Source organism: Anoplophora glabripennis, unplaced genomic scaffold (genome assembly GCF_000390285.2).
Source record: "Anoplophora glabripennis isolate ALB-LARVAE unplaced genomic scaffold, Agla_2.0 scaffold10, whole genome shotgun sequence".
Lineage (NCBI taxonomy): Eukaryota > Metazoa > Arthropoda > Insecta > Coleoptera > Cerambycidae > Anoplophora > Anoplophora glabripennis.
Window position 1 is genome coordinate 356,927 of NW_019416481.1, and position 26,218 is coordinate 383,144.

General features: G+C 32.0%; 2 protein-coding genes across 3 annotated transcripts; one reads left to right on the forward strand and one right to left on the reverse strand.

Moving 5' to 3' along the window:
• Positions 1 to 1,652: 1,652 nt before the first annotated feature.
• LOC108903691 (39S ribosomal protein L43, mitochondrial) lies at positions 1,653 to 2,427 on the forward strand. Its single transcript, XM_018705953.1, has 3 exons — positions 1,653 to 1,849; positions 1,909 to 2,015; positions 2,069 to 2,427. Exons 1-3 carry the CDS (start codon positions 1,713 to 1,715, stop codon positions 2,359 to 2,361), a joined length of 537 nt encoding a protein of 178 aa, XP_018561469.1. The 5' UTR covers positions 1,653 to 1,712; the 3' UTR covers positions 2,362 to 2,427.
• A 5,704-nt stretch (positions 2,428 to 8,131) lies between these two features.
• On the reverse strand, positions 8,132 to 26,208 carry LOC108904040 (glycerol-3-phosphate acyltransferase 3). 2 transcript variants are annotated; one of them, XM_018706426.2, is made up of 7 exons: positions 25,866 to 26,208; positions 17,562 to 17,849; positions 14,730 to 14,975; positions 11,278 to 11,511; positions 9,213 to 9,328; positions 8,780 to 9,130; positions 8,132 to 8,693 (listed from the first exon to the last, which is right to left on the reverse strand). In XM_018706426.2, the coding sequence occupies exons 1-7, from the start codon at positions 26,016 to 26,018 to the stop codon at positions 8,606 to 8,608; spliced, it is 1,476 nt and encodes a 491-aa protein (XP_018561942.1). In that variant the 5' UTR covers positions 26,019 to 26,208; the 3' UTR covers positions 8,132 to 8,605. The 2 variants fall into 2 exon arrangements, with proteins under 2 accessions (XP_018561942.1, XP_018561934.1); XM_018706418.2 differs by lacking the exon at positions 11,278 to 11,511 and adding an exon at positions 14,269 to 14,505 and having other exon boundaries at positions 25,866 to 26,205.
• Between the last annotated feature and the right edge of the window lie 10 nt (positions 26,209 to 26,218).

Genomic DNA, 26,218 nt, shown 5'->3' on the forward strand with positions numbered 1-26,218 from the left:
TAATATAATATAAATTAAAAACATTATTTTTCTATGTATCTATCTACAACTCATCAGAAGTCTTAAATACTCCAATCGGATTAGAACGTGTCTAATATCTACTAAACATTTTTTCAAGTTTTATGATCGAATTCGACTGGAGACACTGGAGTAATATTAAATACTAGATTTCCAGACTTAAGTAGGCAGTCAATTCAAAGTTTCCGAATTCCGAAAACAATTATTTAAATCTCAGCTTTCTTGAATGTGTGTTTTATTATTTTTGTTAACAATTACACCACAATAACACCACCCTTTTATCCTCCATCAAAACTCACATTTTCGAAACACATTTTCTTTATCAACATAGCTATGAAAAAGTGAGTTAATTATCTGTAGCAAAAAATGTGTATTAAACACTGAAAAAAAAGAAGAAATGAACGCTTTATACAAGAGTCTGGAACTCCTTATATGTATAACAGTAGGTACGTAATAATTTTACATGGATGCGAATGCTAGTCACATATTCGACTATTGAAAGCATTTTTAACCTCGGCTATCAGCAGAAAACAAAGTACCACACAATAGGGCAAGTACAACAATATGAAAACATGCCATTTACGCGTCATCGCCCAAGCGTTACCGTATGAAGCCAACAGACCAATATCACCGGAAGTTACCGTCTATTATTGCTTATTTTTGTGCAATAATTTAGCCTTTGTCTGGATATATCAGTTTGACATAATACGAATATATTCTCTTGTTCATAATAATTTCAAGTAGGATACCTATTAGATTTAATGATCTACCAGTCTAACGACAATGTGAAATAATATATATAGGTACTTACCAAATTATTTTGGCAGTCTCAACCATGATTTAGGCAGCAAATGAATGTTTCAGCATTTCTAAAAGGGCCACTAACAAACACAAAACTTTCGCTATAAATTATGTGCTAGTTAACTGTATCTATAGAAAAACTAACAAATGAAGAGTAATATCTAATTACCAAATAGCCATGAATAAAAATAAAAATCAAAACCTAGATAGGTACCTATATGAAATTTTAACAATAAAATTTACAAAAAGGATAAACAATCCAGGAAAATGACGATTTAAGGTACTTTGAAATATAGTAAGTACTGGAATCATTTCAAATTTATTTGACCATAACCTCAATAAACAAAATGAATATCAAATTTATTTACCAACAAAATGAAGATGAATGTGGAGCTTTTGATTAACTACATAATATTTTACACTCAATATGATTTTAATATTTTTATGCACATTGAAAATTAGTTATCCAAAAACATAAAAAAAACTAGAAAGGATCGCAATTTTAGAAACTTTGGCGGCTAACAATACGAAGCGATTTTAGCCGAGACAAGACGAAAGGCAAATACAAATTAAGGCGTATTCCACAGTCCACAGAAATGGTTATTTCAAAATCAAGCTTGCTGAATAATATTTAACTATTTAATTCATTATATTCTTCTTTTTGTCAACTGAACTAGTTAACAGAAAATAATTTTTAGATTATCGTTAACAGGAGTGAAGAATGTTGTAATTCAGATAGAATTAATTTGTTGCAAAAAATTTAAAAGTGTGTATGTGGTACCATCTCTTGAGCTTCTCTTGAACTGTCATTAAATTAAATAAACAACATAACATAACCTTCCTTTCTATTTCGTGACGATAGCGCTAACACCAAATTAGATTATAGAGAAATAATGTCAAATAGTCATTTATTTTTAAATCCGGTTTTTATTTCCACCCCTTTACAAAATGGGGTAGGACGATACATCAGTCAGTTGCAAAGAGTAGTCCTTAAATTTTGTAAAAACCACGGATCTAGTCGAGGAATGAGGTTAAGTTATATATTTCACAAATTGTACTTTCAAACAAATTACCACTTTTTATTTACAGAGAATTCATCGAATCTGGATTAGTGAACTACGCAAAAGAAAACCCAGGGGTAGTCGTTTATCTGAAACCGAGAAGACATCGCTCCCCAGTAATAAAAGCCGAATACTGTAAGTAATCCGATTATTTTACTTTATCGTTTAGTCAGTAATTCCTCCCTCAGTGAATGGTGACACTCAATGGATAACGTGTAGAAATTTCACCCAAGAAGAAATATTGAAATGGCTTACATTATTAAAGACCCAATCGAAAAATCACACCGGCGATAGACTTCGTAAACTTTGGTACTCGGATCACCCTTCCATTCAGGGACCATGGACTCCCTACACCTTCAGAGATCCAAGATTGAATTTGGTACAGTTTCCTAATGAAGAGTTGTCTCAACCAGCTAATTTGGAAAAATCCTCAGAACAGGAACTCATTGAACTTTTCGAGAAGCAAAAAATTTTGGAATAAACAGTTACGTTCTACAGTTGTAGTTATATAATTTTTCCGTTTTATTAAATTTAAATCACAATATAATTTTTGTTGTAATTTTAACTTTAAGATTGACGTTTACCATTTTCATTTAATTTAGAAAGGAAGATCAAGGTTTCGAAGTTACTGTTTCATTATATAAATTCGTATTTTGACGTTTACACTGTAATAAATGTTTAAAACCTACAGCGAGAATCAAATCAAATTTGACAATACTCAACTAATGTAAAATTGATTCATTTTTTTTTTATACAAATAAGTAATTTCAGTCGACATAATGCAATATTTATTTAACAAAATGATGCAAAATTGACAAAAATTGTAAAGGATACTAAATTAACATAAACAAGTCACAATATTTGTTCAAAATTGCAACCATTCTCAAGAATACATAAATCTAATTTTTTTCTAAATTGGGTATCAGTTGCCTGTAAATAAATATTTCGAGGAACAGATGCACAGCTCCCGTGTTAGAATTTTGTCACACAAATCAGCCAAGTCTTCGATGACTGTTTGATAGCTTTTTAGTTAACCCCGCAAGAAAAACTCAACTGGGATTAAATAAGGGATGCGGGCAGGTCACCTTATTGGTCCATTGCTGTTTATATTTGCAAATTGATTCTCGTCAATCCATAGAAATCTTAAAACTGGTCGTTTTCTCGAAGCTTTATTTTCTACAATAAAATTTAGTGTTTGCGGCATTCGCCAGGATGTAAATTATGCAATATTTCAATCATTGGGACTATTTATAGTTTTTCTTTAGATACTGTTTGCAAAAGTCTTATACAGATTTTTTGTGTTCATTTTATTTAGAATTGCTTTTATGAGGTAAGTCTATTAGTTTTGTTTTACTAAATTCTTTTCTCCCAAGTATATTTTCCTCATTTATGTTACATTTGCAGTTCCATCATATACAGGCAGTCGTACTTACATGTTCAGTTCTCAAAATAAACAACGTAAATCGAAATGACGTAAGTCGATACATTTTCTTTCATCCATTTCTATATAAAGTGAAGGAGTTAGCCAAAGCTGCCAAGGCCTTCCGACTGAGGTCGACCAGGGCTACATGGTAAAACCGTAGTGGGTTATAATCCCGCATGCGGCAGGAAAATTTGAAGGAATTTTCTTGTCGTACCCATGGATGTTTGTGATTGCTAAGGTGGAGGGTAGTGTAAGTTAGCAGGCTAAAAGGGCCAAGCATGGCCTAATTGCCGGTAAGCTTCGTGATCTTTACCTTTTTTAGGTTCTATCAGAAAAAAACTACATTATTAAATAATTATACTTTATTTACAAAACAAACATGTATTTGGTAAATAATTATGGCACAATTAAAAAAATAGAAAGAACTGTAATAAAAACTAAACCATTGGTTTAAAAAACGTATCAATTCGAGTTTGTTTCGCTTTTTTTTCTTGTTTTCATACATTTCTGGATAACACTAACAGGAAGTAATAATTTTGTTATTAACATTTTCTTTCAAAATTTGAATCATGTTCCTTAAATATATTTATGGCAATGCTTGCGAAACCGATGACGGCACAAGTGAAATAGCCCATGACATATCTCGAAACCATTGACGTTAGATTGAGGACTGGTGTTAAAATATTGTCCAAAGCAACTCGAAACGACGTATCTCGAGGACTGCCTGTACTTATTTGTTTTCGTCTTATATTAGTGTTACCATTATTTGTGGTCAAGTAGCTTCTAATTAGATTTCTTCACGAGTGTACGTCCACTAGATTTTACTGTTTATTTGTATCCTGTATGACAAAAGTGACAATAATAAACGACTCGCAATTAATGCTATTTATTGGGATTACCTTCCGTTTTTGAGAAATTCGGCTAGGGATTTTTAAAAGGGACACTCTGTATATATTGATAGTTAGACAACCAGTCAAACTTGTGAATCAAAATACCAAATGACGACTCCCAAGAACTCCTTCGACTCTTACATTACAAAGATAACAGGGATTTTTTAGGAATATCACCATCTACATAGCCTTCATAAATGATTACAAGCCAGATGACCAGTAATTTTGTTTGGAATAGTAATTTTACATGCTTCGCGTTGGCAATTATGTTTCGGTAAAATTAAAAATTATTAAAACAGTAGGACCAACATTACATTAAAACACAACATTCTGATTCACCAGGTCTGGTTAGTGTAATTTTTCACGAGTTTTTATTTAACCAATTAGTGATCGCATCTTGAGCGTAAACACAATGATTTGTCATTGTTCATTATAAACGAATCAACGTCATGACCGATTTAAGAATTTTTAGTTGACGATACCAGCCCTGTAATGTGGTTGCCTAAGCTCAGCATCTCATGGCTTGTAAACATTTATGAAAGCTTTACGGTAACCTCATCTGTAGAGTTTGGGACTCGGTCGGATGATCATAGCCGTCGTGTCGACCTTTCGCTACAACGCCACGTACAAAACCAGTAATAACGCCAGTTATTGGCTTCATGTTTGCTTCGTATATATGTGTTTTAACTTTAAGTATGCAAAAATATTTATTTTTATTTATACTTACTCGTTTACTTATTTGTTTACGACGAACACGCCTATGACTAGCCCACGAAAACCCTGAGCTCTACTAATCTGTAAGTTTGAAGTTATTTAACTGAAATAAAAAAGGATATAACGAAAATTGGAAAAATATGAGTTTATTTCCTTAATTTTTTTGACCTTGAAGATAATGATCAAGGTCATTTCAAGGTCATCTTTGATTTTTTAAATGAAAACCCATATTTTTTATTGCAGATTCGTGTTCTGTGGGAAAAAATATGTAACTTATGTATGAAACATTTTTTTGAAATTGCTTTGTCTCTCGCCAGAGTGCACTCACTATACTTTTACTGTTCCATTTTAATTATCAAGCTAATATCTCAAGAAATCAGCCAAAACGATGAAAAATATTTCCAACAAAAGTTGTCAGGTATCGGGGGGATCAAATTACCGTGACCTTGAAATTAACCTGTCAAGTCGCAAGGTCATTTCAAGGTCAACCTTCTGCAGGAAAAAATATGTAACATTTGTATTAAAAATTTTTTTGAATATGCTTTGTTCTCTCGCCAGAGTGTGGTATACTTTTACTGTTCTATTTTAATTCTCAGACTAAATCTTAAGAAATCAGCCGAATGATGAAAAATATTTCCAGCAAGTTGTAAAGTTTCGAAGGGATCAAATTACCGTGACCTTGAAAATAACCTTACTCAATTATCAAGGTCATTTCAAGGTCAACCTTGATTTTTTTAATTGAAACCCATATTTTTTTTATTGTAGATTCGTGTTCTGTGGGAAAAAATACGTAACTATTGTATGAAACATTTTTTTGAAAATGCTTCATTCTCTCGCCAGCGTAAGCTATACTTTTAGTGTCCCATTTTATTTCTCAGGCTAATATCTGAAAAATACAGCCGAATGATGAAAATATTTCCAACCAAAGTTGTCAGGTTTCGGGGGGATCAAATTACCGTGACCTTGAAATTTACCTTAGTCAAATATCAAGGTCATTTCAAGGTCAGCTTTGATTTTTTAAATGGAAACCTATATTTTTATTACAGGAAGACTTTTCAAGAAAAATGTTACATACAAGATACGTATATTTTCCCGCAGAATATGAAACTGGTATAAAAACATGGTTTCCATTTAAAAAATCAAGGTTGACATTGATAATTGACTTTAATGTTAATTTCAAGGTCAAAGTAATTTGTCCCCCCGAAACCAGCCAACTTTTGTTGGAAATATTTTTCACTATCCTGCTTATTTTTTGAGATATTAGATATTGAGAATTAATATAGAACAGTAAAAGTATAGCGCACTATGGCGAGAGCAAATCATTTTCAAAAAGTGGTTTCATACAAAAGTTACGTATTTTTTCCTGCAGAATATGAAACTGTTGTGGGTATACATGCTGCAAGTGACCCATTTTTAAGTACAACGTCAATAGCGCCAGTCTGACGCCAATCGGGACGCAACAGGGTTCCAAAAAAAAAGGGTCGATGGCAGATTGGCGCCAAGGACCAGGTACTTCTGCGAGTGACTCCACACCAAGAGGGACTCTCCAGCAAACACTCGCCCTGACTTTTTTTTACAAACTTAGTTTTCAATAAAAAACTTTATTTTTACCATTGAGAGAGCGTCTTATTTTTGCTGTACAGCCAAAGCAACTCTCACTGTAATGAAAACATGGGTTTCCATTTAAAAATCAAGGTTGACCTTGAAATGACCCCGATAATTGTCTTCAAGGTCAAATTCAAGGTCACCATGATTTGACCACCTCGAAACCTTATAACGTTGGTTTGAAATATTTTTTTATGAAAGTCGGATTAAAAATATTATGCGGCCTGGTACATTAAAATGGGACACCCATAAATTTTCACAAAATAAACTAAACGGCAACTTACTGTATAAATGATATATTTCTCGGAATTAAATTATAATTTTTTTTTATTTACACTATAATAAATACTTACAAACCTAGAGCTAGAAACGAATTTGACACTACTCTGACTACACGTGATAGAGGCCCTACTAAACACCACTCGTATACAAAAATATTACAAAATAAATGCTATTTTTTCAGTTCTTATTATCAGTATATTACAAATTCAAATCACAAATAATAACTAGCAAAAATTTGTATAAAATTCACAATGAAAACATGATTAAGCTTAACTTAGGTATCATTTAAAAAAAACAACGTATTGTCCTTTTAACGTTAACCCTACTTCATATTACTAACCGTTCCTCCAATAAATAGTACTAAGAGCTATATAATTACGCTAAAAATCCGTGTTCATTGAAAACGGAGACAATTATTCACTTCACTTCCGACATCCATAACGAAGCAATCCCCCCCGTTCTCTTGTGCGATTTAAAAAATGTGCGTTACGTTACACGAACAAATACTAAACGCTTACATCCCCATTTCAATCGATGCTTGTTTGAGCGCCACCGACTCGATGCTGCTTTTATCGACAACACTGAACAAGAAAATCAGTAACGTCCGAAAACCGTTTTATTGAAAAAGCCAATCAACAAGGTCGATAACACAACAGTTACCGTCAAAGTCAATTTTGCAGCCAAAACGAGCGCCTCAGAATCGTACTATTATGTTAATAGCCTCGATCTAAAGCCGCATTCCCATTACAATCGACAGTGTCTGACTTAACAGTCGACATGTCACGGTTTTCTATCAAACCGGGAGTAACGCTTTCGAAAAAGTGATAAAAATCCGGTTCTATACTGTCTACAATCTTTGTTTGCGTAATTATTTAGTTAAACTTAGAAACGAACGCTAGATGGCGACTCTCCCTAAAAATCCCTGTCAACCCATTTACTGTGTAAAGAAGTGACAGGAATATTTTTGTGTGTCGCCATCTAGTATTACCATCTCTAAACTTGACCGCCATCGATTGAATTGCCATTACTAGCGTACCTTAAGAGGGCTCTATAGCAAATAGGCAACCACCAATACATTTTTATAGATTTAATTACACATTTTGTCTAAATATGAATCAATGCACAAATAACAGACTTTCCTCCATTCTAACGCAGATTTTCTATAAAATGGATTTAGTTTGAATCTCAAATAATTTTTTGGTGTAAAGAAATTTGTAATTTACTTGTTCAAATGCGGCAAATTACAAATTACTTTACACCAAAGAGTTATATGAGTTTCAAACTAAGTCAATTTTATAGAAAATCTGCGTTAGAATGGAGGAAAGTCTGTTATTTGTGCATCGATTCATATTTAGACAAACTGTGTGATAAAATCTATAAAAATGTATTGCGCCGGTTGCCTATTTGCTACAGAGCCCTTTTAACGACAGTACCTCACAGCCAAACAAGTGCCAATCGCAATGGAGATGCAGCTTCTAACCCCTGGAAAAAAGTTTTTATTTCTAGCTAACCCCTACAGGTGGCGATCGGATGCGCAGAAAATGAACACAGACCCAGTGAAGTGAATAAGCACTCCCGCTTACGGACATTTATATCTTACTATACATTGTTAACAAACACCCAATTGATTCACGTAAAATATCACGATTCAACTAAAGATGAGGACTAGATTTGCGGATCAGGGAAATCAGACAACGATAACGATTTAAAATTGGCAAAAAACAAAGTGACACATTGAAAATCAATGTATTATAAAAACTTAGCGCCTAGATAAATGGGATAATACTAATGTGACGTCGCGCGCGGGCGATCTACTCTGCCTTCAGCGTTTTGCTGAACTCCTCCTGCTGCCTCTCCCGCCACTCCTTCTTCGCCTTCACCCGCTTCAGCTGGCCGTCCCTAAAATAACACAGAAGAAACGAACTCAACACAATAAAATCCGGCTCGAAGGACCAAAATTTACTCTCCTACGAACTATCACTTACCACACTAAATCGACCAGTCCGCCCTGCTTAGCGATGGAGCTCTTGACCCTGTTGGCGAAGTCTATGGCAGTCTCTCCCTCTTCCTGGTGCATGGGCGGCAGGTACCACACGTCGCAGACGATGGCCCAGCTGGTCATCATCATGTACAGGTACTGCAGCATGGAGTACCTGTTGCTATTCCAGAAGGCGTCGCCGAACCTCGGGTCGTACTTGATGGCCACGGGATAGATGACGCTGCCCACCTCGAAGCTGCCCTTCTTGAACTGCATCACGGAGGTGTTGTTGATGCAGGTGCCCTCGGGGAAGATGAGGATCGGCGGGTTGTTCGGGTTGGACACGTGCTCCTTCAACCTAGTTGTCAATTTAATAATGATTATAGTGTTATACAATCATTTTCCATTTCTAACTTTTTTCGCTCGGTCCCCGTCCTTACCTCTTAGCGACGGCATGTCTGTCTCTCGTCTCCGATCGCTCGAACCAGATGTGAGGAGAAGCCCTAGCCAAGGCTCTTTGCAACAATCCCAAGAAACCCCCATGACGTTGGCCGATCTACGATTTATTATATTAATAACGGCAATAAGTGGCAACAGGTTAATAATGATAGATATTATACTTTGTTTTGAAATGAATGCATTTAAATAGGCATAGGCCATAGAGTTTTCCCCTTAACACCACACAGGCTCAAGTAATAAGAAAATTTTCAAATAATATTTTTTTCTTAAATAAAAATTTTCCCATTCACACAAGCTATCACTCTAAGTATTCGCGACTCTGTGCACGCTGTTAAAAGCGAGCATTTTGCCCAAATTATTCTCTCATTGTATTCTATGCAATGATGCAATTCCTCCATTTTATTTACTTCAATCGAATACACCAAACTTTCCTTATTTCAGAAATTATTTATACCACTGCAAGTAAATGGAGTGATGTGTTATTGGAACAAACGACCACGCACCCACTATATGGGATTTTGGTTCCCCGTCGATTTGGTTGCAACCAATTTTTTTCGATAGTATTTGACCTTCTGATAAAAAGTTCTCAGTCGACGAGAGTTTGAATATATGAAAGATATGTTATGTTATTTCGAACAAGCTCTATCACCATACTTGATTATGGTAAACAAGTATTTGGGCGTGCTGATTACAAATCCAAGGTAAGCTAACCTCCATCATGTCAGATTCAAGGTCATCTCAAGGTCAACTTGTGAAAAAACCATTAGAAAAATGTGAAACAGTAGGTACCTAGGTTTTTGAGGTCACTGAATACGAATATCGGGTTCGCTTAAGCCTACAAGGTCACCTAGCGGTCATTTTTAAGTCATCTAGAGGACAAAGTGAGAAAAAACCTTTTATTAAGAAGAGCATGACAAATTGTTATAGACTTGAAAGACCTTTCGTGCCGATTTTGAATCTGACTTTTACAGTGACAATGAACTTTAAGGCAAGCCTGATGTCACTGAATTCAATTCTGAGGTACGCTTAATCATTGTCAGTTTGGCCTTGAAATGACCTAGAATGACCTCTAAGTGACCTTGTAGGCTTAATCGAACCCGATATTCGTATTCAGTGATCTCAAAAACCTATGTACCTGTTTCACATTTTTCTAATGGTTTTTTCACAATTTGACCTTGAGATGACCTTGAATCTGACATGATGGAGGTTAGCTGACATCGGATTTGTAATCAGCGCCCCCCTGTTTACCATAATCAAGTATGGTGATACAGCTTGTGTGAAATAACATATCTTTCATATATCCAAACACTCGTCGACTGCCAGACCTTCTAGGAGGCTTTTGAGAACTTTTTATCAGAAGGTCAAATACTATGGAAAAAAATTTGTTGCAACCAATTCGACAGGGAACCAAAATCCCATATATTGGGTGCGTGGTCCTTTGGTGAAATATGTGTTGCACATGTATCGCCGGTAAATTAAACTGTTTTAGGATGGTCTTTTAGCCATAACGCTTGAATTTACTCCACGAAATATGAACAAAGTTAATTTTTTGTGATTTTTTACTAGTTGTACGTTGTAGGATCTTCAACAACATCTAAGTGGCATACGTCTTCCAGCATGTCCAACAAGAACACAAATTATAAAGGAAAGCGTCTGGCATTCAATTGTGATCCTACGGCAGCATTTTGATTACATTCCCCGTAAACGAAATCATAAATACGGACCATTTTAAGTACCGCAATTAAAGCGTATGCATTTCAAATGGTTTTTCCTTTATTTTTAAGATTTTGCAAAAACGTTATTTGAAAAATTTGTCCACTTTAATTCTAGGTCAGGATCAAAAGAAAACCGCAACTTAGACACCCCGTACGATGATTCTTAAATTGCTCTGCATCATTTCAAAACAAAATATAGTTAAAAACCAGTTTGTTTTTAATTAAACATATTTCTAACAAAACACTCACTCTTTCTACAGGTGCTAAAGGAGAAAAGAACATGTAGAAATAAAATAGCCGGCAAACGGACAAATAACGCACAGAAACCTACCAGCGAGTAGCAGTTGTCACACATCAGGATGAGTACGTCTATGGGCGACGTATGGTTAGCGACGCAGATGCCGCTTTTCGGCTTGTTCTCCTCGTTGTGATAAGTGACAACCGCCGAGATGGCCCTAGACAATATCCCAAAGCACATTATGGACACGTATTTGTTCAGCTTTTGCTTAAAGTCGCCCGGCTTTACGTATCCCACCAGGGCCGTACACAGCGTTAGCCACCATACCTGCAAAGAGCATAACGGTGACACCTTACAAAAGCCACAGACATAAGACGGACACGGTTTTATACGTAACGATAATGTTGGGCACAAAAAATACAAGATGAGAGACATTAGCTAACAATTTAAATCTATAGCTTTAGATGATTGTAATGATAATGAATTCTCTTTTAATATCATATACAGGATGGTTCAATTATACTAATGCAAAAAATTAAAGGCTCAAAAGAATTTCCGAAATTTTTTCATGATTTTTGACCGACTGTATTTAGGTGAAAAATGGTCGCATCGGGAATTAAAAAAAAGCAATTTGAAGCTCTAGTTTTTAGATCTTTTGGTAAAAATTTTTTAGGTGCTATGGTTATCATACAATTCTAAGAAAAATGCGTGACAAAAACATTTTGCATTTTTTTTTTTTTTTGAGTCTACGGACCTGAAAGAATTTTTTCAGCTAAACCATTGCATGGACCAGATAGCTTGTTTATTCAACTTCAATTTCCTTTTCTTTTAAATTTCAATACGACCATCAAAATATCGGACTTTTAATGGAAAAGGATCGTTTTGTTCTTCAATCATCGATATCTCAGTGACAAATGGTCGTACAGAGAATTGAAGGGTAGTTTCAAAAGCTGGAACAAATTTCCTATAATATGCCATAACTTTTCGAAAAAAAAAAAATATTTTTTTCATTTACACCAATTTTAAAAAACAAGGAAAAAAGGGTAATTTATAGTTTTTTAGAAAATTAACAGTTAAATTCGAGTAAAAAATAAAAAATAAAAAAATACAGTTTGATATACCCAGAAGAACGCTGTGAAATTTTATCTCGATCTAGCAAACCGTTTTTTTGTTTCAAACAAACTTGAAAAAAATTAAAGGGTCACGTTTTTTGACCTTAAACACTGTGTGGTTGTGGTTTTCTGACAATTTTACCGCAAATAACGTTTAAATTGATGAACAAAAACAGATTTCGACCCCGATTCATACCGTTTTTTGAGACAAATTTCTAATTTTTGTGCAGTCACTTAAAAAAACAGTTTTTTTCAAAACTTTTCTCTGAAAAAATAATTCAAATCTTATTTTTTATTAATTTAAACATTATTTACAGTAACAATATGAAAAAAGCTGAAAAAAAATATATTTTCCATTTTAATTATGATTATGAAGTGTTTAAGCTAAAAAAAACGTGACCCTTTAATTTTTTTCAAAAGTTTGACTGTTAGAAACAAAGAAACGGTTCGCTAGATTGAGAACTTCACAGGATTCTTCTGGGTATATCGAACTGTAAAAGTCATGCTTAACATTAGTCATTTCGTAAATATTTCTAATTTAGCCGTCAATTTTCTAAATAACCATAAATTACCTTTTTCCTGTTTTTTAAAATTCATATAAAAAATGAAAAAAAAATTTTACCTAAAAGTTGCGGTAGCATGTTATAGAAAATTTATTCCAGTTTTCGAAACTGCCCTTCAATTCTCTATACGACCATTTATCGCCAAGATATCGATGATTGAAGACAAAAAGATCCTTTTCCATTGAAAGTCCGATATTTCAATGAAAAATGGTCGTATCGAAATTTAAAAAAAAAGAAAATTGAAGCTGAATAAATAAGCTATCTGGTCCATGCAATGGCGTAGCTGAAAAACAAGTCCGTGGAAAATAAGAAAGAAATTTTTTTTTGTCGCACTATTTCTTAGAATTGCATGATAAGCGCAGCTCCTAAAAAATTTCGACCGAAAGATTTAAAACCTAGAATCTTAGAGCTTCAAAATGCTTTTTTTTAAAATCCCGATATGAATATTTTTCACCTAAATACAGTCTGTCAAAAATCACGGAAAAATTTCGAAAATTCTTTTGACACTTAAATTTTTTGCATTAGTTTATATTTTCATTAAGTTTTAGGAGCAGATGGACTACAAAAAACAATACAATGTTGCAGTGTTCAAACTGCACATTTTCGACAGTAAAAACCTACTACTTAAATGTAATTTTTTTTTTGTCAATACGGACGAAGCACCAAACATTAAAAATTTTTCGATAAAAATTAATATTTTTTGCAAGACTTATTAAAAACTAACTAATTGTGGATATGTTACTAATTTTAAGTAAACAAATGTATGTTTTGTACAATTATTTTTGTTGTTTACAAATAAAAATACTCGCAAATCTGATAGAAAGTTTTTGTTACTACTTTTTAAAGCACTGTGTTTAATTTGTGAATCTCGGTGTCAAGGACATTGTTCCAGTCCAGTTGAACTACGTAATATCAATACACCTGATGTGATATAACAACAAATAAAAGCCGACGCTAATTTGGAAGGACGAAAATGTTGATTTTATCACATTTATTTTAGTTTTCAGTTTATCGGTTTACGTAATTTCGCAACATACTGCATGAAATAGTTTTTATAGGGATCTAAATAGAATTTGTATACCTAGTACAGTGTTGTGTTTTATTAATATTATTTTTGTTGTAAAGTTTAAAGAGGTATTTAATGAAGTGTATTGTGTAGTGCACCTTAAAAACTATTTTTTACACTTTGCAACCTCCGATTGCTTCCCCGAATCTGATTTACCAATTGTACCGCATAATCTACAACACTACCTAACCTTATAACGCTCTGAAATACGACACATAAAGCTTTACGTCTCCATGGCTCCACAGAACTCCACAAATCTATAAACAGCTGAGGCCTTCGAAAAGCTGAATCAGAAGCAAGCTACGATTCCAGGCCCCTTTCGGTTTGAATTCTGGTAACTCACCAAAGAATAACAATTGTCTACGGATAAAATAGAGACGTCGTACGGTGAGGTATGGTTCGCAACGCATACCGATCCCCTGGCCGGTCTCCACTGTTTATTGTGAATATTGACAACCCCCGAAAACGATCTGGATATTATACGAAACGCCATGATGTAGGCTCTTGCGTTTACCCATCTTTTGAAACGACCTGGCGGTAACATTCCTACGAGGCCTGTCGCTATTACTAGCCAGAGTATCTATGGGGGGAATCGAAAATTAAGAAAAACAGTTCAAATGCGTTATTTGAAATTTTATCCATAAATAAAAGAATACCGAAACTATATTTTCGCGGTAAATGAAAAAGTATATTACAATTATTGTTATCGTAATGATCATTTATGGATTTTTTACAGCAAGATAACCAAAAGGTAACAGAGTGTGTGCATGTGTCGCCATCTATCAAGTATTAATGAATACTTACCCCGACAAAGCAAATAATGACCCTCAAAGGGAACAGGAAAAAGTATCTGATGAAAAAGCCACACATCCATATTATGGTGAGTTTCCAGGAAATGAACTCGTATCCCCGGTTCGTGCGGATCAATAAATTCCAGTTCTTCAGTTCTTCCGTTTCAAACCTTGATGTTACTTGGTCTTCTATGATAGCCTCTACTCCGACTTTTAAGTAGTCGAATACTGTTGATAAGTCAAAGTCCTTATATTTTTCCTATAAAAATTGATAAACGGAATGTATTCCTAGTATAGAATGGTCAATTCTGAAAATGGGGTTATATTTTCAGTGGGTGTCACTCAAATATGGGACAAAACACTATTTTACTACATATTTTCACACCGGTATTTGTTTTTCTTTCTCTCAAAAACATATTTTTATGCTGATGCCACCGAAATAAACTTTCAATTTCAAGACTCAGTTCTATTTAGTTTTCTTATAATTTCGGTTATTTTTTAAATTTCAAGAGAGCCTTAGTATATGAAAAACGGATGAAATTTAAGCAATGTGTATTGAAGCGTTTCTTTTCAATGTGAACATACTTAAGTTATTTTGAAGATTTAGTCAAAATGTGATAATTTAGGTACAATCATTACATAAACTTTAGGTAGGCACATTCATTTTGAAAAGTAAAGTTCAAATGAATCCTTTTCTAATCCTATCTGCGTTTATTTCATCAAAGCTGAGAATTTTAGAAAGTAATTTTGGACTCGACATCTCAAAAACAGTTGAAAGTATAAAGAAATACTAAATAGAGAAATTTTACCAACGAATGACCAATGACCAATATGACCAAAGTTACTAACCATATGTGATGGGTTACATTCAAAAATGACCACCAAATACATAAAATAACCAATCTTTTTCCTATATTTAATTAAAATCATTATCGATAATATTTTTTTATGAAGTAAAGAACCAATTTGTTGTAAAAATAATAAGAATTATAATCATAATTATGTTATAAATGGCAAAAATCTAAAAAATATTTAAGTTTGACCGGTTATAACTGTCAATATTAGTCCAAAAACTTTTGAAAACGCATCATTTTGAAATCTCATCTAGATTTTTTGTACAGCAATTTTCCTTGCCTACTTCTACAAAAAAATAATATTAACGATTTTTTGCATAAAATTTTTCTTTTAAAATTTTTAAATAAGCCATTTCGATGGGAAATTCAATCTCCAAACTTTTTCCTATACCAAAATACTTTACAACCTTATTTTGAAGGAAATTTCATCCATATTTTTTTTCTATGAAGCAATGCCTATACCTATCTTTACTCAAAAAAAAGCTAGACACACGCACAAAAGTAAAAAAATAAAAAATAAAAAAATCGAATTTTTTGCTTTTTTTCTTATTGTTTATTAACAATCTTTTGCATAAAATTTTCCTTTTAAATTTTTTAAATAAGCCATTTCGATGGGAGAAATTATCTAAATAATTTTTCCTATGAACTATAGTAAAATTTTGCTTCGTTTTCGAGCTACAATTAAAAAATTGAAAGGGGTGCATTTTCACCCTTATCTCCAATTTCCACCCTCTAATTTAATAGCACTCCGCGATTTTTTCATCTAAAATGACCCTTTAAACGATTCATGTAATAAAATTGTTTGAACGTCATAGTTTCTTTTAACCTTTTTTTTAGATATAATCAATAGCCTAAAATGTGATATGTATGACATGCAACCAGAATGAAAAGGCATAAGATCTTATAAAGTACAAAAACAGTTTAGAAATGTACAGTAAGCATAACAAAACACTAATCCAAAGAAATATAATTTTTGAAAGAATTCTCTAGTTTTGCCGGTCATTTAGCCATCATTATTTACAATAAAAATTCTTTTCAGCAGCGTCACCACAGAAGAAGAAAAAAAATTACCAATGCACTTGCAATGTATCTTCAGTCATTTTCAAGAAAAATACATGCCTAAGACATATCGATCACTCAGTACATCGTATAGGCAAATTTTATCTTTAACAAAAGAGTTGATAAAGGCAATTCTGTTTGTCAGTCTATTATACTATCTAATATTTGCTCTTTACATTTGAATAAGCTTGGGTGGAGTTTTGCAATGAACTAAAAAATTTCAATTACGGTTATCACATTTTTAACAAGTACTCCTCTATTTATACTTCATTTGCCACATATAAAAATGAACCAGTGTAATTATACGTAAAGAAAAATTGATAAGTATTGCGTAAAAGAACAACAGATAGTCATTTTAGTCATTTTATTAAAGGTTCAGAAATAATTGACGAGAGATGTTAGACATATATTTTAAAGTAAATACTTCTACTAATGTACTTCCTTATCACTAATGAGTCTACAAATATACCACAGCCCCTTATCATTTATCGAAATAAGATCGTTTTTTTCCTTCATTTTAAGATTTCGTCACTAGTTTCCCACGTGACAATCCTCTACTTAAAACTTTAAATTATTCCGCTTCAACTTAAAACAGATATGAATTTCTGAGGAATAGGAGAGTTTAAAGTGAAGGCTGATAGGTATATACAATAGTTTAGATATAATTATGGCGGCTAGAAAAGCAACATGCAATTATTTTTTTATTGACTATACACTAATTAACACAAACTACTGTTTATCAACAATAATTTGCTTTTGTAGCATAGAATACTTAATGAATTGAAAACAAACACAAAATACTTAAAAAATGAATAACAGGGCTCCATATACAGGAGTTATTAAAAAATTGCACGTGGGTTAGTGTGAAATGAATAATTTTATTTCAAAAGGGTATATACTAATTCTACTTAAGACTTTATGTTCTAGATTACCTTGTTATTTCCTTCTTTCAGTTCATCATCAGAAAGCTTTTCTTCCTCCTTATTTAACTTAGTGGGTGGTTCCGGGATGAAAATAAGTTTTTCGTCTCTGCTGATCAAAGTATTTCCTCCGTTAACCATTCCATTTTTCAGGCCATTATGAGGAATTACGGGTTTTATTTCTTTTGGTACTGTTATACCAGTGTTGGGACAAATTTCTTCGCTGTAGCCTTCATCGTCTTCCTCGTTTTTCTCCAGAATCTTATGCTTCTGTGCCGATTCAATGTTTTTTCTGCCATACTACAATTTATAGATAAACTTATTTCCATTATTCTCAATTTTACAAGATGGACTATTATTGTCGGGTTGTGAAAAGTATTAAAGGTCAATTTTTATATTTACTTGTATCCTAACTATAAATATTTCAATCAATTTCGGTGACAGTGTTTGACCAATGCTCTCTTTTGTCTGAAGTGAGGAAACTTTTCAGTCAAAACAAACATAAAAGATTTATCAACAGTAAAACATAGACTTTTACCCTTTGGACTGTTAGTGATACTTTACACTGTTTATAGGACAATTTTTTTATTCATAAAATAAATTTATAAGTCAAGGTACAACTACACGATATTTTTAAGTCAAAAACACGGACTTTGATCAATATTTCGAACACGTTAAACCAGCTGATTTACATTCCATCTTAATAAAAATGTATTACAAGACTATTAGCTATGCATGTCATTGAAGACATTATTATGTGCAAATATTATAGTACTCATACCAATATTTGGATAGTGGGCCACATAGAAATTTATGTATTAAAAAATTGTTTCGTTTTATGCGAATTTGATCAATCACATCAATTATTTTATGTTATTTATAAAATATAGCGTTAACTATAATTTTCCTAAGGTTGATGATTTGAGTCTCCAAATGTGAACCCTGAGGGACACCTGAAATAATACGAAACGACGACAAATCGCATTGAAAACTTTGAACTATAGTATTTTTTTCATTTTAATATCTTTTTAACATTAATTTCTTTATAAATATTAGAATCATATTTTTAAATAATGCGCTAGTGAAAAACGAGAATAACATCGCGAATGCACATTTCCCAATGAACTAAATTTACATTTTAGTATCCCCATTCTCCACCATTGCAAAACGTATCAAAGTACGAGGTCCGCACCGTGCTTCTGCGGTCAAATATCAAACAATTAAAAGAACAATAACCAATTTCATCATCACTATCGCCGTTTCTGTTGCAATTATGATTTCCGACGTATCATATCTTTATATTTACAGACCCCATTGTAAATATTTTTATATATATAGCTTAGTATATACAAGTTTTATTATTTTAGTTTATTGCTATGACTTATACTTGGGCATGTCGAGGTAGGTAAACAATTTTTATTATTAGGTAGGGCCGAATAATTGTATATACCTACCTACTACCACTTTTCACTAATTTATATCACTAATATTTTTTTATAATGGGACTATATTTTAGTTTTACTGTGCAAGTCCATTAGGATTAATTTTATATTATCCTATTTCCAATTTATTTGGTAATCTATATTGCTTTTGTTTTGATCAAATTAGTGCAAGTGACTTAACGTACAATAAAAAATAAACAGCAATTTATTGGTCAAACGTAATAAATGTGCCAGATCGATATGTAATAAAGTAAGCATCAAAGCAGCTGTTGTTAGGTCAATGTCAATAATGTGTCAATAAAGATAATGAGTAACAATGTAGAGGAAATATATTATTGTTGTTTATTTAAGGGAAGGCAATAAAAATGTTCATACTTAACGCTAAAAAAAAACAAGCTTTCGTGTTTTATTGATTAAAATTAAATTAACAATTTAGGGTATCAATTCTGAAATATAAATTGTGCAGGGGGGGGCTTGCAGTTTCATCATAAAATTGATTACTTGCCTTCAAAAAGTCATATTATTATTTTTCTAAATATATGACCTATTTATAGCTGTTTTAAAACCAATTTAATTAAGACAAAACTGATATAAAATCATCTAATAGGTCAAAGAAAACTACGAACAGGTATTTCGTAGAAAATTGTTATTTGGTTATTTGCCTGTCTTATCGTAAATAACTATCATTTGTCGTCATCATTGGCGTATTATAAAATACGCATTGCAATCTTGTCATTTATTTTTTACGATAGAACAGATATCTTTTCTTTTAGTAAGACTTTGGCAAAACTACTTTCGAATATTGGACAAAGTACAAAAGGCAAACAATAGAAGAGAAGATTATTTATTGCTTTAATAAATGATTAATACGGAGGATTAACGTATAACTGAAACCCTTTTATTACGATATGCAATATATATATGTCACGTCTAAAAATACCAAATAAACTCCAGTGAACCTCTCTTGATACCGAAAGGACAATGACTTTGCTTTCCTGTAGATTTCCACACTCAATGTTAAGAAGATAAAAAAATGCACCAACCTATTTCTAGATTGAATTCTTATTCCTAATCATAAAATATATGGAATGTCTGTGAAATATAAAACCAGCTGTATGTTGAAAAGATTAGTGAAGAATTATTGTGTCTGTTTATTTTTATAATAAACTATTATGATGAAGGAATTTTAATGATTTTAATTACATATATTTATTTAAAAAACGATAAACTTAATTATCTACCTATACAGTACATATAATTATTAGTTATAAATATGTAAATAAAAGAAGTTTGCAGAACTAAGAAAAACATCGGGATTGCGATTTTGGCATTGATGAAAGATTTATTTTCAAATCTAGAACAAATACTAAAATGTATTCGTAAACAGATATATTTTCCACGAAAAAATTTTAGTAAAAACTTCTTAAAGAGGTGTACAAATCTAAGAAAAGTAGGTATTTAAAGAAATATATTTACATAGAAACTCGACAGAAATATGATTAAATGCAAGTAAATGTAAATACATTCAGATAGCTACAATATGTTTAAATGCAGTTTAAATAACTCGCAAATGCTTGGAAAACACATTCCTCTAATAAATCATAAATAACTTCTCTGTTACGGGGTGTTTCTTAAGAAGGGGTCAAAAATCCAGGGGCGTATTCTGTGACCAAAAGTAAGGTTTTTTTCGAGGGTTTTTTGTTATATCAATGTGGGGTCTTAGGGACAGTCATTGTTCAGCTACAGCGTGCCAAAAATTTTTAAAAATCAGTTTTTAATTTTTAATTTCTAAACCGCTTAAGATAATTTAATGTATTTAATAAATACATAAAAATTAAACAACAGTCAATTTAAAGGACGTTCAATTAATTTTCTGCTCAACTCGTTTGCATACAGTAAATTTCTTTAACGATAATGACCTTCCACAGGAAAAAAACATTATAACGCACATCGTTACTACGTAAATCCATCATCTTTTTTACCTCTTATTAAATTTATGACAGTACAATTGATGGCTTATTACTAAACCTCTTAATATTTAAATTTTTCGTTACATCCTTGAAAATATACTTCGTTGATATCACGCAAGCAACAAACAAGCATTCGGCACAATTTTAACAAAGACGATTAATTATTACGAGCACGAGCTAACTAAAACTTTTTGTGAATAGTTGAAGTTGTGTTACGTCTCATAAAACGATTTTAATTTGAACACGCCGCCACTGGACGAATGCGAATTTCTAATCTAAATTAAATGATTGCGGGACATTATCAGAACGATGAGAATTCACAAACGTGACCCCTTAATGTAAGCAATTTTTAAACAGTTTTTGATGACATACATTCGTCCACCATGAGAATAAAGTCGATTTAATGACAGACAATCCGTAATCACTCAAAATAAAAATGAACGATATATGATCGCTTATTTGTATTCAGATCCAAAAGCTTAGTTTTTTTTTTATACCCACTTAAACGCTTAAGTTTATCAGCATGCAACAATTGCACTACTTAATATATTTGTTTTAAGCACGAACCTATTGATTCTGTTACATTTAAGTTCAATTTATGTACACACTTATCCATGTTACAATCACGTATATATAATCACGTGCTGTCACAAAATTGTTTTTTTTTAACAATAACAATGCAGGAGTAGGTACCTTTGTTTCCAAATAAAAATAATCTTCCTGGTACAAATAATTACGTTTGTATTTCTAAAATTAAATAGCCCCCACAAAAACTGAACCTTGACTATTGGAGGATCATCTAGGTTAATTAGATGACATTATAAGTGATCAAAAAAAAATACCAGTCATTTCTAGACACATTAATGCAAGTCACACAGTTGTATACTTGTTGGAAGTCAAGTTTTGCTGCTTACCAAGGAACGGATATCTCATATCAACAAGGAAATTTATATTCTTGAGTAAAGTGTTGTGTAATAATACCTAGTAAGCCGATTCAAGGCGACTTCAATGGGAGCAAGGTCTGGTCAACCTGTAGGTCAGTGTGTTATTGCAATTAAGACTATGTTTTCTACATTTGCGAGCGTGTAATCTTCCATTATGTATTTACATTAAACAAGTTGTCTCTGATAATTTTGGGAAGATGCTATGCAAGTAAATAGTGTTAACATGTAGATAAATATGTTTTTTTCCTACTTGCTGTTGTTTCCTAAAGGCAGGGTGCTAATTTGCGATTAAAATTAAATTTTGCGTTTTTTGTGGCGATACGTTAAGGAAAAAAACACAAAACGAGCGTCAAAGTATATCAACAAGTTATAAAAAGTTTAGAAAGAAGAAATGCCTAGATTAATTTCCTTGGTAAAAACACGTATGACAATTAAATGGGATTTTAACAAACTAATAAAAATAAACAAACTAATAAAAATAAACAAGAACAAATCAACAATCTGAGTAGGTACTTCAAAATAATTATAATGTAAGTATTAATGTGGTTAACAGAGACTGATGATGTAATAGAAATATTATATATATGTATACATATAAATAGTTCTAATACAAATTCAGTGTAAACTAATTAGTACTGTTTTAAACTGTAATGTAATTTGTTTTTACAATTTTTTTTTTAAATATGAAACTGAATTTGATATTTGTCTCGAGTAGGTAGATAATACGGACGACTACTAATAATAGGTATTCACTCAAAAATAAGTGTCGGATAATTTACACATTGAAGGATATCTCCTAATTTAAAACTATGTGCAACTAACTGTAAAAATAATATTTTTAGGTAAAAACCATTAATTTCTTGGCCTACAGAAATTTAACAGAAATAAATTGACGACTATAGTAAAACTAACTTTCGATATCAACAAAGCCGAACGTTTATTTTTTGGGATATTTTGTTTTCCACCCGTTTTTATATAATTGATAAACATTAATAAAGAAGTTTATAACGTCTATGATGGCTATATCAAACTCTTGATGTCAAATTACATACAGGCCTAAGGAAGATAACGGCTCAATTTGTTAAACAAAAGGAATACGTATAATAAAATTTAACAAAAAATGTTTGTTTTAAATTTCAAATATTTTAAATTGAAAAGAAAATGTAATGTTTTGGGCATCATCTGTTGGGCGATTTTGGGATGGTCAGTTGCACCACTGCTTACCAACTTAATTTACTTTTAGCAAGCCAAAATAACATGAACACTTAGGTAAATATGTTTTTTTCTAATCGCTTCTACTTCCGAGATACTGGTGATAAAAATGGTAATTACAAACTCAATTATCTTATAACTTCCAAAATACACTAAGAAAGCTGATTTTTGCAAAAAAATGCATTACTAATACGCATATTATATGAATACATATTGATAATAGGTTATAAGTGACTGTACTTCAGCTAACTTGCTCAGCATCCTCCAAAAATGATGCCAGTCAGTTTAAGGGTCCCATATTCTTTAAATAGTGTTTTCCGCAGACAAATAATTTCAAACATTTAATAACTGAATAATCTAAAGCTTATCAAATAATAGGAATATTATGTCATGCCACCTGAGTATTTTCAAAGACGCCGCAGTAAAACGAATAAACAGGTGCAAAAAACGATCAAACCATCAAGGTTTTAGATACTGAAATCTACGAAAATACTAACTTTTTTATATATAATTCCACATGTAAATATTCTTATAACATTTACTTGCTTAGTCCTACAACATATAAAATTGTTTACTTTTATTTATAAGTACGTGAAAATAATTATTAAAATGTGGGGTTAGAATAACAGCAAACGCATGTTTTACAAACGCTTTTTTTTAGTTATTATTTTATTTGAGTAAATTTAAATGGTAACAATGAATAAACAAAACATCAAGGATTTTATTTTTGTGCTTACTTTTGTTCTACACGTTTTACTTTTAAAGATTTCAATACCGAAAAACGCCAGAAATTTCACTATTTCTCGGACAGGAATATGGCCACCTTAAGGACACTTTGTATAAGGCTCTTTAGATATACAGGAATCACAGTACTTAAATTTGAAAAAATAAGCAAAGTAAAATACCTAATTGTAAAAATCTGCCTTTACTTGGATCCTTCGACCATAAAGAATATGTTAAACATTTTTCGTGACATAACTATTGTGTTTTTATTTCCAAATGGTTAACAGTGTTTCACAAATTCTATAATTGAGAGAAAATGTCAAAACAGCAAACCTACCAAAATTAAGTGTTACAAAGGTCAGTTGTGCAAAATAAAAATTATTTTCGTTTGACATAGAATAATACGTAACAACCACCGTCTATTTTTGTAAGAACATATCCGAATGTTGATACATTTTTAAATTTTGCGAAATGTACTTAACAAATTTTTAATTTATCATAATATAAACTACCAAAACGGACCGCCAGCCATTAAAATGAATATTTATACATCAACTAAGTATTTAGTTACAAATTGTTTACAAATGGTTGGTTTCTTATCAAAACGATTGTAAATACTTATATAACTTCCCAGAGTCTAGTAAATCATGTAATTCACGTGCTATAAAAGCCACTGTAATGTTGACCTGAATTTCTTGCAGGTTACTGATAAAAGAACCAAAATATAATAAATATACAGGGTGCTCACAGTTAGAAATCATGAATATTATAACACATTGGGTTTGTTTATTGCTATTTATATGTTCTTAAATGACCAACTTCGGAAAATTTAACACCAATTAATTATTAGTTATACTGCAGATTTATTGACTGTAAGAATTTCTAGAAGTTAAATACAGCTTTTATGTAAATCAGAAGAACTACACTACTACTGCTAACTACTATACTGTTTTATATCCACAACATGCAATTTTTTTATCTTTGGATACTACAATACAATATCCTGAGACACCTATCAGACTAAAAATGCAAGGGATGATAAAGTCGAGTTACAATTTAAGAGTGTCTAAAAATAATTTTAAAATGTTCTGGGGGGCCGTTTTAAAGACAAAGGAGGTGAAAGTCATTCACAAACATAAATCTACAGAAAATTTTTATCTCAAGTAAACAACAGTACAGGAAACTCCAACGTTAACCTTAATCTCGTAATAATGACTAGGTATTAGGATCACAATAGCCAGAATTAACTTAAGACAAACAAGTTTTCCTAAAATCCGTACTTGATATTTTGAAACGTCGTCTACAAACTGCACGACTTAAGATTTACAAAACTGAACTGTGGGGCATATTAACAATCTATGTAAATTTTATTAACGGGCATGATATAGGTAATTACCAAATGTAAACTAACTAATATTCACAATCATTTAAAAGCAAAAAATAATCGATATAGGATAGGTACATACATATAAGTTTTAGTATCTACCTGTCGCAATAGTAATGATCAAAAGTACAAAGCAGGTAAATGTGTTAGATAGTGTGGAATAATGAGGCATAAATTTCAATTTAATTGTAAGTACATCTAGATTGTTTTCCTGTCACGAACTATTTCAGCTTTCTGTTTATTGGAACTATTTAACCAGTTTTTTTTCATTCAAACAATAAAACGTAAGTTTCGCGTAATGTGAAAAGAGAAAGTGTTTATTGTGGTTATGAATGAACTGGATGTAAATACATAAATATGAAAATTTCTTCTTAAATAGGTAGGCACATTATTTTTTTTTCAAAGGTTAGGTAGTTCCAGATTATTCTCAGAAAATCTGATACCACATTTTGAAACTTTTGAATAACTGAGACGTAGGTAAACAATGTATTTAATTACAAATAACTTTCTCTACGATAATTACGAATTTTGGTTTTCTAATACTGTGTACTATTTTTTCAATTTTGTAACACAAAATTGTATACCAGAACAACTCGCCAACTGATATGTGTATTAATAATTACTTATACGTAGAAACTTACCTCAAAAATCATCAGCAAAATTTTAACATATAATCTTCTAACTCCTAAGGATTTTCCGATTGATGCCAAAAATATTATGCACAATAACAGCATAAGAAAAGGTGTTAGAAATATGGAAGCGACAATAGACACAATGGAAAGTAATATAGCCATAGTGTCTCTGCAAATCACTACAATTTTCGATTTTAACTTTTTGCACCGAATATTGTCACATTATTACAGACGTCAAAAAATTGTGCCGTCCACAACCCGCAATCCTCACACTTATAAATACCACAGATAAATAGTCGAAAGTCGAAAAGTCGAATCGTGTCTAATCGACTGTCGTCTCCGAGCTCGGAGTTGAACCTCTA